Consider the following 14,677-nt stretch of genomic DNA (forward strand, 5'->3'; position numbering starts at 1 on the left):
ATTTTATTTTTAGTTAGACACACTCACTGCTTGAGGAGGCTGGCCACAACTTGTGATCCTCCTGCCACAACCTCCTAGGTACTAGGATTACAGGCGTGTTCCACCACACCCAGCTAGGCAGAAGGTTTTGGTGAGGTGAGGGAACAGAGTCCATGGCAAAAAAGAGCTCAAAGGATAACCGCCCCAATTCCCCAGGGGCGTGAAGCTCAGAGACAGGAGAGCAGCATGGAATCTTCCAGAACGCCCCTGACTAATATGTAGACCAGACATATGTGGCTATTAAGCACTTGAAAGGAGACTAGTGCAAACTGTAAATATAAAATACATACTGGATTCTGAAGACTTAATATAAAAAAGGACCAAAGATTGCTAATAATTTACTGACAATGAATTGAAATGAAAATACTTTGGATACATTAGATAAATTAATTATTCAAAATAATTTTACCTGATTCTTTTTTTTTTTTCCTGGTGGTACTGGGGATGGAACCCAGGGGCTTTCTACCTCCAGGCTATGCTCCCAGACCTATTTTATATTTTATTTGGAAACAGGGTCTCACTAAATTGCTGAGAGCCTCACTAAGTAGCTGAGGCTGTGCGATCCTCCTGTCTCAGCCTCCCAAGTACTGGGATTACAAGCATGCGCCACCACGCCCGGCTTCTGATTCTTTTTCTTTTTAAAAAATGTGGCTACTAAGTTGGGTGTGGGGCCGCACACCTGTAATCCTAGTACTTTGGAGGCTGAGACGGGAGGATCACAGGTTTGAGAATAGCCTCAGCAAGTAATGAGACTCTCATCAATCTTGCAAGACCCTGTTTCCAAATAAAAAATAAAATTGGACTGGGGGTGTAGCTCAAAGGTAGAATGCCTCTAGGTTTAATCTCCAGTGCTACAAAAAAAAAGTGGCTATCTTTTTTGGGGGGAATTGAACCCAGGTACATTCTACTTCTGAGCTACACCCCTAGTCCTTTTTGGTTTTTATTCTGAAAAAAGGTCTCACTAAGTTGCTGAGGTTGGCCTGGAACCTGTTATCCTCCTGTCTCAGACTCCCAAGTACTAGAATATTACAGGCATGTGTCATCATGCTGAGCCAAAAATTTTCCAAACTGTGTATGCAACTCACAATACATTTGTGTGTGTGTGTGGGGGGGTACTGGGGGTAGAACCCAGGGACTTTTCTACCTCCGGGCTATACTCCCAGACCTATTTTATACTTTATTTTGAAACAGGGTCTCACTAAGTTGCAGAGGGCCTCACTAAGTAGCTGAAGCTGTCTGCAAACCCCGATCCTCCGGTCTCAGCCTCCCGAATGCTGGGATTACAAGCGTGCGCCACCACGCCCGGCTCACAGTGCATTTCTATCAGACAGCACTAATCTAGACTTCTTCCCTGGAGCAGCAGCCATGGAAGGATTTGGGAAAGGTCAGAGGGTGTGGCCAGCTGGCAATGTCTCTGGTCTTTGAGCAGTTGCCAGGAGGATGGATAAGATGGCCAGGTGGGGTGAGTGTGCGTGTGCTAGAGGCAATGCAGGAGTCTGCACACACAAGTAAAGGGCGGGTGTGCTGCTGGGTATGTGGGTTCCACGCCCTTGCATGATGGTTGCTGTGTGCCCGTCCCTCCATGCATCTGGGGCATCTGTGCAAGTGTATCCACGTTTTAAAGCACGAGCAGAGGTGGCGGGAATGTGCCCGTGCCTTTGTCTGAGTGCGGGTGCGTGTGTCAGTGTCCAGGTGGGTATGTGTGTAGAGGTCCAAGAGTGTCATGAGTGGGAACAGTGTGGGACCTGTGCCAGGTAGAGTTTGTACCAAACTGAAGAGTGGACCAAAAAAAAAAAAAAAAAAAAAAGCCAGATCTGGCTCATGTCCATGGCCTTCTTTACCCCCAACTCCCTAGCACAGGGTCAGAAATGTAAAGGTAAGGTCAGACAAGACGAGGTTCCAGGCCGAATACCCCCGGCCCTTACCCCTCAGGCGCAGAATGGAGGTTCAGGCAGAGTACTAGTGGCCCCCGCTGAAAATTATAGGTGGGAGCATGGGGAGAGGACACAGCATGGAATTGGAGCTAAATAAAGCAGAGGAGAGAGGACAGAGACAGCCCAGGGTCGCCTAGACCCCAGCCTAGATTAGCCAAGCAAGGGAGACACTGAAAATGGAGACCCCAGGAGTCTGGCCAGGACTGGGGTCCTGCCGGCAAGCTCTCCACCCCCACTGGCAGGGTGAAGGCTGGGCGGAGACCTTTCTCCCAGTTTAAACAGCTGCCTCTGATTACGCCACTTATTGGGGACAGGAGAAGGAGGGGTGGTGGCGGGAAACACAGAGGGTGGGGCTTCTGGTACAGAGTCCTAGAGCAAGTGGCCTTTGGCCTGGGAGCCTGAAAACCGAAAGGGTACCTGGCGGGGCCTGGAGGCCACTCATCAAGGGCCAAGGGAGGCTGGGAGCTGGAAGGGAAGGTGGCCAGGCCATCTCCTTTTGGTAAAGCTGCAGCCCAGAGGCCACTGTCCCAGGCAGGCTTGGGGGTGCAGCCACCAAGGAAGAAATCCAAGGTGCCATTTCCATGCACACCAGGCCCATGCCAGGAGCTCTGAAGAGGGGAAGAGGACCGTTTTAGCTGTGTCATGGACAAACACAGTCATGGGCAAGGTCCATGCCAGGCTAAAGAGTGGCTGTCCTCATGCCCAACATCTGCCAAAAGAAAGGGACAAGTGAGTGGCTTGGGGAGAGGGATTCAGAAAAGGTACTTACAAATCTCAGGGGCCTCATCAGAGCCATCTGGGCAGTCTCTCTCGCCGTCACATCGCCAGCCCTTTGAGATACAGGTGATTTGGTCTCTGCAGGCAAACTGCTTGGGGCTGCAAGTCTTTGGGGCTATGGGCAAGAAAAGTGGGGTATAAATGAAGGGTTGGGGCTGACTCTGAGGTCCCCAAACTCCCTAGGACTTCTATTCTTTCTGGACATCAGTCCCAGTGACAGTCTGGCAGTCTGTGTGCCTGAGGCCAGGCGGGGGTGGTGGTGGTGGTGGTGGCTGTGAGTCCCTCCTTGACACTGCAGGAGGGCCTTATGGTCCCCCGGAAATCATCTAGGCTCCAGTGTTGAAGCTTTTGCTGCTTTTGCCCTCTACCGCAGCACATCTCATTTCCACTAGGAGCCTAGGGCTGGCTTTTTTTTTTTTTTTTTTACACTCTGCTTCTTCCCTCTAGGACACTCCTGGTCCCCAGCCATCCCCAATCCTTAACGACCAAGGCCCCAGACAGATCTGAGGCGGCAGGAGTGCCCTGAGCAGACCCGCAGAGTCAGAATGGTATCTGCAGAGGGCCAGAAGGGCAAGGCGGGTGGGGCAGATCACAGGGCGGGGATCCCGGCTTCTCCCCACTCTATAGACACAGCCTCTCTGCTGCTTAGACTCTGGAGAGACTTCCCATCGCTATCCCCAGGTAAGGGGCTCCTGAAGACTGCTCAGGATGATGGCGTTGAGGAGTAGAGGCAGGAGGCTGCCTGGAATCGCCTCTAGGCACTAGTTTTGGCCCAGCCAACCTGTGGAGTTACTACATCCTGGGCTTCCTGGCCCTACCCTCCTCTATCCCTCATTCCGCTACTTTTCCCTCTTCCCCCAAACCAAGTCTGCATGGTAACAGCCAACTCTTTTCATTGTGGGCTCAGTGTGTGCTGGGAGCTGTGGTAAACCAATTCTTCCCATGTCTCATCTTATCTAATCTTCTCTGCAGGATGACGAAGGAGGGAGGACTGATACCTCCATCTCACAGAGGAGGAAACTGGGCCACACTTTCCAAGGGTCACACTGCTGCCAAGTAACAAAACCAGGACTCAGCCCAGTTCAGCTGACTTGAGGCTCTTAACCAGCGCAGTCCAGACCAGCCTCCACTCCACTGAGCCGTGCTGGGGTGCCTCCTCCACAGCGTGCAGGGCCCCAACCTAGCACCAGCCTCCCCGTCTCCTGGCTCCTCAGCTTCTCCTCAGCTCCTGTCAAGTCCATTTCCGTCCCATGGGCACACAGCGAATGCTGGCTCTGTGCCAGGCACTGCACTGGGCACGGGGGTGTCAAGGGAGGGCAAGAAGCCCCTTCTGTCCCTCAGGAGCTGCAGTCCCCAGGGAAGAGTGTAAGGAAAGCGTGCAGGGCTCCGAGGAAGGAGGGAGGCTGACAGGGGCCACACTGAGATGTCCTCCCTCCCTGACCCCCATCTCTGGCAGAGGGGACTGTGCTCGGGCCTCTGGCCAGACCAGAGCCCAGTTCAGGAAACACATCAAGGATGGCCTGGCCAGGCCCCCCCCGGAGCCCCCGCTCTCCCCCCACCCCGACCGGGAATAAAGGCCCCTTGAGGAGGTGGATAATACTGAGTTCATTGCCCCACTGGCCAGCTGTGAGGTCTTCCCGGGAAACACAGCCGCCAGCCTAGTTAGCATGCTGGAGAACCACTGCTGCCCCGGCCAGCCAAGCCGGCTGGAGGGAGAGGGGCTGTGAGGGGCCTCAGAGACTGGCAGACGGGTGCTTAGACCCCATTCGGGACCTCCGTGCCACCCCCAGGCCCAAACACTTTTTCCTTCCCTCACCTGGAACTCTGTCCACGCCCCCCCTCCTCCCCAGAGCAGAAGGCACCGCCAGGACCTGAGGTCAGCGACTGGTCAGTCTGACCGCCCCCCCATTCCATGTCCCAGTCACGGTCCCCCCTCTTTGGCCCTCACATAGCCCCCCCCACCACCCCCCACTCCCATTTTTGGCCTGAACTCGACAGAGGAAACAGCAGCTGGCAAACTCGAAAGCTGGAATGAGAGATTCACAAACCAGATGTGCTCTCTCGCGCAAGGGAGAGGGTGGGGGATGGGTCGAGCGAAAGGAAGAGGAGGCCGTGCCTCCACCCCACTGCAGCACCCCCTCAGGCCCAGGGCAGAGGGCTGGTGGGCGCACATCTCCCCAGATGTACGAAAACCATAGAAAGAGAGGTGACGGCGCTCCCTTCCACTGGCTGTGGTGGAGAAAGTCCTAGCACCCTCGAGTGGGAAGGCTGAGGCCTGTCTTTGATTTCCTTCAGCGGGAGAGGGTAGGAAAGAAACACATAACCTACTTGGGGCAGCCTCCCCGGCCAAGGGAAGCCTGGGCGCTGGAAGGGAGTGGGGTGGGGGTGGGGAGGAAGCTTATAATCTCCTTAGAGGCAAAACCAACCCCACTGCCCATTGCTGAGCCTTGTGCACCTGAATCCAGCACCCAGAAAACCCACTTTGGTAGCCTGCAGTTTGGACCTTGCCCTATGTTTCTAGGCAGATCATGGTCTCATGATCTGAGCTGACCCCTCTAAGGTGCGCCAGCCATAGATCTGAACTGCCCACAGACTAAGCCGTGCGATCCTCACAGCCCTGGCAGGAGGGGGAGTGCAATCCCACCTTACAGGCAAGGAAACTGAGGAGGACTGAGTCACTGAACGTGGTACCTGACTAATAAGGGAAGTACCAGGGAGCACTCTGGCTGTCTGGCATGAGGAGTGAAGAGAGATATTGGAGGGTGTGGCCTTCAGGGCCCCTCAGAGAGGAGGACACAGAGGAGACGGACAGGGGCAAGAATGGACAGAAGAGGGGTGAGGCCGGAGGGAGAGGGAGGACCAGAGGACTAGAGAGGGAGGAGAGGGAGTGAGCGAGGTTGCAGGAAGAACAGCAGGACACAGGGCCCGTCTGTTCTCAGCTTTGCCTGGAGATGAATGTGACCGCCATGCTAACTTGGCCAACACCCTGCCCCCCCAAATCCAGGCACCCAGCCCAGCTCTGGCCCCCAGGGCCACCAAGCTGGAGCCAGGGCAGGAGGTGTGGGGCTGGGTGTGCGTCCAGACACAACACAGAGCCCACTGGCCTGCCTAGGCCTTGGCTGTCATCCTCTGTCCCACTCAGGGACCTTGGGGCTGAGGCAGGAGGGGAGGGGAGAACGCCCAGTCAGAGGACGAGGGAGGAGTCCAGCCCAGGCCTGGATGGGGTCTTCTCAGAGGAGGGGGCCAGACCTTCCACACCCTCGGGAGCCCCAGATGGTAATTCCTAAAGGACAGGATGCTCAAGGGAAGCAGGAACGTGCCCCTGGGGCCCTATTCAAGAGTGGACACAGCAGAGGGAGGGAGGGCTCCCCCTGGGAGAGAGGTAGGATGTTTCCCGCATGTACAGCTAAGGGAACAGCGGGAAGGGACACCCCCAGAGGGTGGGGGGGCCGAGCCTGCAGGAATCTGAACTTTCAAACACATGGGGGTGGGGAAGCAAGGGCCTCCCAGACCCAAACCAGAGCTTTCCACTGAATTTTATGTATTTTGGGTGTTACCCGGTGGCTCCTTCCCGCAGCTCAGTGAGGCTCAGACACATTTTTGTCATTCCTGAGTCTGGGCCTCTGCTCTGTGGCCTGGACAGATGGACAGATGGGGTGACTTGGACCGCCAAGGGAGGAGAAGGGTCTCTCCTTCCATCCTGAGTCAATATTGACTCAGCAGGACATTAGCCTGACCTGTGACCTCCCTATCATCTTTTCCCCCCCCCACAAATAAAATCCAGACCCCCTCAAATGCCTGCAAGAGTCAATACATCTCTCACCAGCCATTATAAGCCCCCCTACCAATATGGCCTATGTTTACCAGAAGCAAAAGCTCATAGTTCACTCTCTTTTTTTTTTTGGTACTGGGGATTGAACCCAGGGGTATCCTACCTCCAAGCTACACTGGGGGTGGAACCCAGAGGCTTTCTACTTCCGGGCTATACTCCCAGACCTTTTTTTTTTAATTTGGAAACAGGGTCTCACTAAGTTGCTGGAAGCCTCACTGAGTAGCTGGGGCTGGCTTCGAACCCGTGCGATCCTCCTGTCTCAGCCTCCCAAGCGCGGGGATTACACGCCTGCGCCACCACGCCCGGCTACACCCTCAGCCTTTTTTGTTTTTTTATTTTGAAACAGGGTCTAACTAGGTTGCTGAGGGTCTCACTAAGTAGCTGGTCTCAAACCTGCAATTCTTCTGTCTCAGCCTCCAAAATACTGGGATTCCAGCCCGGTGGCACTCGCCTGGCTAGCTCTCAGCTTTTTACCTACTGCCCCCGTCTTCTTCCAGTTCCCAGACTCCTGTCAGAAGGAAGTTCTACCAGAAGGCTAACCTCCCTCTTGCTTTCTGAAATACCTCCTTTCCCCTGTAAGCCTACAAATGGTATCATATTTCTTTCTTCTAGAAACACTCTCTCTGAAACCCGTCCCAAAATTAGCGAAGGGGAAAGAAAGGGAGGAACTTGAAGGGAAGTGGAAAGGGAACTTTCAGTGTCAACCGGACAGCCTGGGTCTGGCCAGGGAGAAGAGGAACTCCAAAATGGCCAGGTGGGAGCTAGGGAGCAAACAGGGAAGCCCAGGAGTGACTCCTCCTCCGAGGTAGCTTGCGGGACACCAAGAAGCCTGGGCAAAGGTGAATGGAGATAGGTGGGGGAAAGTAAGACAAGCTAGGCACTGTGGTGCACACCTGTAATCCCCAGTATTTGGGAGGCTGAAACAGGAGGATTGTAGATTTGAGGCCAGCCTCAGGAACTTAGTGAGCCCTGAGCAATTTAGCAAGATCCTGTTTCAAAATAAAAAATAAGCCTGGCAATGGTGGTTCACACCTGTAATGCCAATACTCGGGAGACTGAGATATAAGGATCACAGGTTCAAGGACAGCCTCAGAAACTTAGTGAGCCTCTCATCAACCTAGGGAGACCCTGTTTCAAAACCAAACAACAACAACAACAAAAAAAAAAAAGCAAGAAAAGGGCTGGGGTCTACCTTGGAGGTAGAATGCCCCTGGGTTCAATCCCCAGTACCAATAAATACATACATAAATAAATAAAGTAAGTAAGTGCTGGGGGTCTAGCTTGGAGGTAGAATGCCCATGGGTTCAATCCTCAGTAACACACACACACACACACACACACACACACACACACACACACACACAGAGCAGAGGACAGAGAATGCCACAAATGACAGGCAAATGCAATAGATGAACCAAGAGGGCAAGAGACGGAGAGGTTCTGGAAGGCTGAGGCAGCCCACCAACAACAGACAGGCAGGGAAGTAGGAGGCAAAAAAAGACAGGAAGGAGCTCGGCCCAGAGGCTGCCAGGACAGCGACTCGGGCGTCTTGGGATGAACGCGGAATGACTACCCCACTGAGACTCAAGAGTAGGGTGGGGGGCAGCACAGATTCTGGCTCACTCAGGGAGACCAAGTCCCAGCGCTAGCAGCATCCGACCCAAGGGAGACCCAGAACGGGGGCCGCTACCTCCCGCAGAGTCAGAGGTGGGGAAAAGGAAGCGCGGCTCTTCAGCCAGGGAAGCCACAGCCTGGAACAGACCCTCATCTCCCTGGAGGAGTGCGAGGGACGCCTGCCTCTCTTCCCTCGGCCCTCACTCCTTCTCAGGGAGGTTTAGCACCGGTGCCCGAGGCCACTGCACCGGAAACACTCCAGAGCCAACTGCTTCCTTCTCCAAACAACGCAGGATCCTGCTCACCACTCTGAAATCTGGGACAGAACACGGGAGGGGGGGTGCTCACATGAGCACCGCCAGTCAGGGACCCTTTCACAGTCCCAATCAATGGGCCAGGTCCCCCGAGGATGGGGGGCTCCCACCGAAAGCTGCAGTACCTGAAGGGTGGGCAAGACACTGGGAAGAGACTACTAGGGAGAAATCAACCTGAGGCCTGGGCTTCTGAGGTGCAGGCCGAGGCCACGGCAGCGGGAAGAGTGAGACTTGAACAAGAAAGGGCTTCCCAAAGATAAGGAAGGTTTGCTTTGGCTTTTTCTTGGGTGCTAGTGATCCGCACCCAGGGGCCTTGAGTATGCTAACCCTGACTCTAACACTAGGCTCTATCCCCAGCTAGGAAAGAGTTCAGGAAGGGGATCCAGACAGGATTTGACTCCGGCCACGTTCCCGGCTGACATCCTTGGGAGGTCTAGTGACAGGAGACTGGTGAGGGTGGAAGAACTTGAGAGAAGTAAGTAACAAGATTGGAAGAAGAAATCTTGCAAAGCATCTCCAAACATCAAAATAACGAATGTCCTACACATCCCTGCTCTGAAAGATGAAGGTAAAGGGAGATGTTTATGATTTGGGTCTGAACAGCCAGCAAGGGGTCTGGAATCTTTTCTCAGGAAACCAGGCTAACACCCCAGCCTTATAGATCACATCAGCCATCCACCTTTACTAACTGGTGATATGCCTGGCTCGAGAGGTGTGTGGGGTGAGGAGAAAGGGAGCAAGTCGGCCTTTTTCCCAGAGCCATTTCTGCCACTAGGAAATACCTCCTCATCTCAGCAGGACCCCCAAGGATCCCTCTAGCCATTCCCCAGCCCACCTTTTCCCATCCTCCCCAGCTCCAAGTATACTCAATTTGTCTAGTGGAGGGAGTAACAATTCTTCCCCCAAAGAAAGAGACAACGGGAGCGCTTTCAGGCACAGAGGGGGGACAGAAGAGGTGGGGAAGGCCTGTAGGACTTCTCCCGTGAAGGGAAAGCAGCAAGGTATGTAACAAGAGGAAAGCAAAGGAGTAGGTTGTGTCTGCAGGCCCCCAGGGAAGAGGGCAGGACTTGGATATCGGGGCTCCTTCTGGATGGAGTTGGACCTACTTTCTATTCAAGTTCCCTTTTCTACCCCCCACCAAAAATATTCATATCCCTTTCCCCAGGAGAATACTGGGGTGTGTTTGGAGATAGGTCCTCTTCCTGGGATTCTGGATGGAGTCTATTTGGAGCTAGGGATATAGAGGTGGATGGGGTAGAGATTGTAAGAAAGGACAAACATTAAGGAAAACATGTCCAGTCTTTCTCATCCGATTACCACTGAACAACCTGGTGTGGCAACTAGAGGCCCTTTAGTTGTTGGGGCTGTCTCAACTTCTCAAGCACAAGGATCACGGGCTTGTGCCACCACGCCCAGAAACCAGGACCCCTTTCGGGGCTCTGGGAGTGAAGCTCCCTGGGGCCCAGTCCTGATCTCATCTATTCTCCACAGAGACCACCTTGCTTCTACCTAACTCCATCTACTCCTCTTCCCAGGTCTCCCTCTCTTACTCAGAATTGTTTTATTTCCCTTCCAGAATCAGCTGCACAGATCTCTCAGCCTCATTTTCAAGAGAAAAGAACATAATATTGCAAAGTGTCAGGGAGAGAAGATGGCCCGACGGGCTGGACTGGAGGATTTTCAGGGCAGAGCCTCTTTCCTCTCTTGAGCAGATAATTTAAGGGGGAGTGCAGACATACAGTCCCCAAAAGGGCATGATTGAAGGCCCCTGAATAAACTGTTTTTCTGGGCACAGTTGCTTCCTGACCCCCTTGCCCTCCTCTTGGTTTGGTGGTGGTGGTGGTGGTGGTGGGGATAATCTAGTTTCAGGGAAAAACTTTCCCAATCTAAAGCTGGCAGGACTTAGAAGACAGAGGAGGGGCTGTGATGGTAGGAGGCTTTTCCTCACCCCCCAGGGAGTGAATAAGGCTGGAGGCAATGAGAACCCACCCCGCTCTAGTCAGGGACCCAGCCCAGCCTTACCCAACCCAATGACCCCAGCTTAAAGCTTGAGCAAGGCTTGAACCAGTGACTCACAAGGAAGAGGAAAAATAGCTGACAGAAAACGAGGAATGGGACACCCCATTTTCCCAAAGGACACAGGTCTAGCCCAAACCCAACTCAGCAGTATACAGTGTTCATGGATGGTGCGGGGTGGGGGTGGGGTTAAACACATTTCCTAAAGGAGCAGGTAACTGGGGCCGGGGTGGGGGCTCAGCCAGAATGCCCATCCAACCTCCAACTCTCCTTCCAATCCAGTGATCAAGCCAGAAGTCTGGGAGAACCCAGCCCCCTCCTACCCCAGCATTCCAGGCCAAGCTCCAGGCCCCTTCCCCAGTGTTGACATCTGACGTCTTTCCATCTCAAAGCTCCCAGGAATTAAGAAGGGAAATTCAAAGTCACATAGCATCGCTGCTCCCCTTTCCCCCCCAACACAGCCCTACCCAGGCTACTGACAAGGGCCCTGGAAGGGGAACTGCCTACTAAGAACCCAGGCAGCAGCCCCGAATTCTGGACCCAGGCCTCTATGCCCCGCTGCGGGGCGATTCCACACCCAAGCTGGGGGCCCTCCCTCTCCCCACACACAGCCTTCTCGGGCCTGCCTGCCCTCTGCCCAGCGGGGCACCCTGGCCCGGCATCCCCCTTGGAGCCTTCAGAGGCCACTGCAAAGCCCCCCCCCCCCCGCCCCCTTCTGCTGCCGTACATTGCAAATCCGGATTCCTTCACAATTCAGATGGGGGTGGGAGGGTGAAAGATGTAGGAGAAGCGGAGGCCCTCCCCAGCCAGAGATAGGAAGAGAAGGCCTCTCAATCCCGGGATCAGAAAAGGGGGGAGCCCTCTTCTCCTTAGGCCTCTGGTCTTTGTCTGGGCTGGGGGGCCCCTCCGGAAGCATCATTGGCTCAGGGCCCCCATCCCCCAAATCAGACCCCCATCCCCGCCCCCAGTCGGGCCGCTGCTGTGTCAGCTGGACCGGGATAACAAAAGGCACCCCCTCCCGCGTCTCCCTTCCCCATCCGCACGCAGGAGTGGGGGCTGGGGAGGGGATGCCCCAGGGGTCCAAGGGGGCGGCGGAATCTCACTCACCGTCGATAGCGGCCGCGACCAGAGCTGAGAGCAGGGGCAGCAGGAGCAGCAACGGCGGGGTCAGCATGGTGTGGGCTGATGCAAGCAGCAGCCCCCTCCCCTCTGGTCCTGCTACTTCTCGCCCTCGCCCCCCCAGCTGGGGGGTCCGCTTTATCCTCCTCCCCTCCCCTCCTTTTAATTTTATTCTTTCCTTCAGCAAAGCGCACCAGGGGCGTGGGTGAAGGGGAAGAGTTCGAGGCCCTCGAGGAGGGCCGGTTGACTGGGGTGCGCCCCCTGCCCCCCAAATCCAAACCTTTCACCCCCTGGTTTACTCCTCGCTCCTCTTTCCCCCTCCCTGGGCGAAGCTCACAGCCCCATCTCGGAGCCGCCTCCGGCTGCAAAAATGCACAATTGGGAGGAGGCGGGGTGGGGGGTGGGGGGCGTGGACCGGGTGGGGAGCCTTTGGAAGGGGCCTGATGGAGCTCTGGGGGCTCCCCTCGTTTCCGCCTCCACGGTGCACGGGCCTGGAGCTCGCACCGCTGTTCCCCGGACTGAAGTGCCGCGGGGGGGCAGAGGGGGAGAGGGAGGGGACGGGGAAAGGAGGGAGGGAAGGGGCGGGGAAAGAAAGGGGGGGAAAAGAGCTACGCGGCAACCCTGAGAGTGCGCATGCGCCGATTTGGCGCGCTGCCCTGGGGAGGGGGAGTCGGAGCCGCGACCGGCTCCGGAGTTCTGGGAAGCGGCCCCAGAGCGGAGTCCCGGGGCCCCGCTAGCCGGTTCGGGGCCTGGGGCGCCCTGTCCCCAGACCGGGCCTTCTCTGGCCCTGCAGAGGCCGGAGGGCCAAGGATGCGATGGGGCGGTGGGCGAGGAGAGCCGAGCGCTCCTCTTTGAGAGTCGGGGTCATGCTTTGCAGGCCCCCGGGGTCCCGAGCCGGCGTCGGGCGGGGCCGGGGTCTTCGCGCAGCGCGGACGGCGCCTCCTCGCCGGGGGTGGGGGCGGGGGCCGCCCGTCTGCGGGGAAGGTGCAGGGAGAGGCTGAGCTTTGATTTGGAGACTTTGTAAGACGGGGATCGCGATTGGGGCCCGCGGTGGAGGGGGCGGGGTGGGGGAGGGGCCGGGAGGGCCCGCCCCCACCTCGTTCCGGGGCTCGGAGTAAACAGGGACACCCGCGGGGACACGCCGCAGCTTGTCGGCCGCCGCGGGCCGGGGATGGAGCCCACCTGGGGACCTGCCCCGCCCTGCTCCGGGGCCGCGCGGGGGGGGGCGGGCGCGGGGGGGAGGGAGGTGAGTCACCGCGGGTGGGGTTGAGGAAGGGCCACCCCTTTCTCCCCAAGAGGTCCGGCTCATTTCTTTTTTTGTGTTTTTCTAATACCTTCGGACTGGCTTCCTACCAAGCCAGGGTTTTAGATTCCGAGCAACGGGGATTTGGAATGAGAGGAGGGGCTCCGGACCTCTGCCTCGGTTCCGAGCGGGTGTGTGTGAGTGCCGGACCTTTGTCCCGGGCTCAGCCCAAACGCGAATGAGCTTCTGAGTCCAGAAGGCGGTTCCCAGGGCCCGGCCAATGTGCTTCTGGCCAGTGCCCCCTTCTGGGCGTCGTTTGGGCGCTATAGCCGTGGTGTCTGACTTTCTGGGTGTCTGAAGTTCAGGGAACCCGGCGTGTCACCACGGTGAAGAGATGACCTGGGAGACGGCAGCACCAGCCTTTCCCTCTCCCGACCCGAGCCTCCGCTCCAGGCTGCCTTGTGTGCAGGAATGGAAGCAGCAGAGGCCTTGTCAGTTAAAGCCAGCGTGACCTTTCCCCCAAACCAGAACTGGGGCCTGGCGCCCTTTGCTCAGGGCCAGGCCACCTGCCTTGTCTGCCAGGCTGGAAGCTCAGGCTTTTGGCCAGCTTGAGAGGGTCTTTCATTCTACCGGGTCTTTCCAGCCTGTGCGCAAGGCCTGTCATTTCCCCCCCTCCCCCTTTGAAATATAGCTCAGATTTTCACTGCCAGAGGGTTTCTTCCAGTAGGGGTGCAGTCTTTTTCCTCTGTTTTACCCAGCCTCCATGGCCTAACACTGTGCCTGGCCCAGGAGGACTCACCAAATGTTGTTTTGTTTGGTTTGGTACTGGGGATGGAACCCAGGGGCATTCTACCTCCCCGCTACACCCCCGGCCCTATTTTTTATTCTTTATTCTGAAACAGGGTCTCACTGAGTTACAGAGGGCCTCACTAAGTACCTGAGGCTGGTGGAGAACCATGATCCCCCTGTCTCAGTCTCCCAAATGATCCCCCTGTCTCAGCCTCCCAATTGCTGGAATTACAAGCGTATGCCACCACGCCCGGCTCACCAAATGTTTTTAATGGGTGCCTACTAGGCTTCTGCCAGGACTCCTTCCAATACCGTGGTTGATATCTGGTTGAAGTTGAGCTCAGGCAACTTTTTTTTTTTTTTTTTTTTTTTTTTGGTGGTACTGGGGTTCCTGGAAGCCCTTCTACCTCCAGGCTACACTCCCAGACCTATTTTATTTTTTTGGAAACAGGATCTCCTAAGCCAGCGCACGCGGCTGGCTTCAAACCTGCCCGATCCTCCTGTCTCTGCCTCCCAAGCGCAGGGATGACAAGCGTGCGCCACCACGCCCGGCAAGCTCAGGCAACTTTGACAGTGAAAAGATATCTGGGGCAGCTTGAAAGGACTGCGAGGGGCTCTCCCTCTAGCAGCCCTACTCATGCAGGTGGGTCTCCCCAAAGCTCTACTTCCCTGCGTCTCTTCCGTGCCAGTGGCTCTCTACTGAGTGTCTGTAGACTGCTGAATCAAATGTGGACTCTTACAGTCACCGCCTTCCCTAATCTGCCAGCATGTCAATATTTGTCTCACTTGCAACCTCTCAGCTCCTGCTAGCTCCAGAATGTAAATGTGTGTTTTTATTAACTTTGCAGAAAAATGATAATACTTTGTGGTTAAAAACTCAGAACATAGACAGGCACAGTGGTACACACCTGTAATCCCAGTATTTGGGAGGCTGAGACAAGAGGATCACAGGCTTGAGGCCAGCCTTAGCAACTAGGGAGGCTCTTAGTAACTTAGTGAG

At 55.9% G+C, this 14,677-nt stretch overlaps 1 protein-coding gene across 1 annotated transcript in view; it reads right to left on the reverse strand.

Annotated features, from left to right (window-relative positions):
- LRP1 (LDL receptor related protein 1) overlaps positions 1–11,760 on the reverse strand; it is a gene marked incomplete at its 3' end in the record, with an annotated part of 91,998 nt that extends 80,238 nt beyond the window's left edge. Inside the window, exons 1-2 of the mRNA XM_080704840.1 lie at positions 11,634–11,760; positions 2,743–2,865 (exon numbers count right to left, since the gene is read on the reverse strand). Of these exons, the coding sequence (XP_080560966.1) occupies positions 2,743–2,865; positions 11,634–11,700 (190 nt within the window). The 5' untranslated portion in view covers positions 11,701–11,760. The remainder of the gene's footprint in view (positions 1–2,742; positions 2,866–11,633) is intronic.
- Between the last annotated feature and the right edge of the window lie 2,917 nt (positions 11,761–14,677).

This window comes from Muscardinus avellanarius (assembly GCF_963383645.1).
Source record: "Muscardinus avellanarius genome assembly, chromosome: 11".
NCBI lineage: Eukaryota > Metazoa > Chordata > Mammalia > Rodentia > Gliridae > Muscardinus > Muscardinus avellanarius.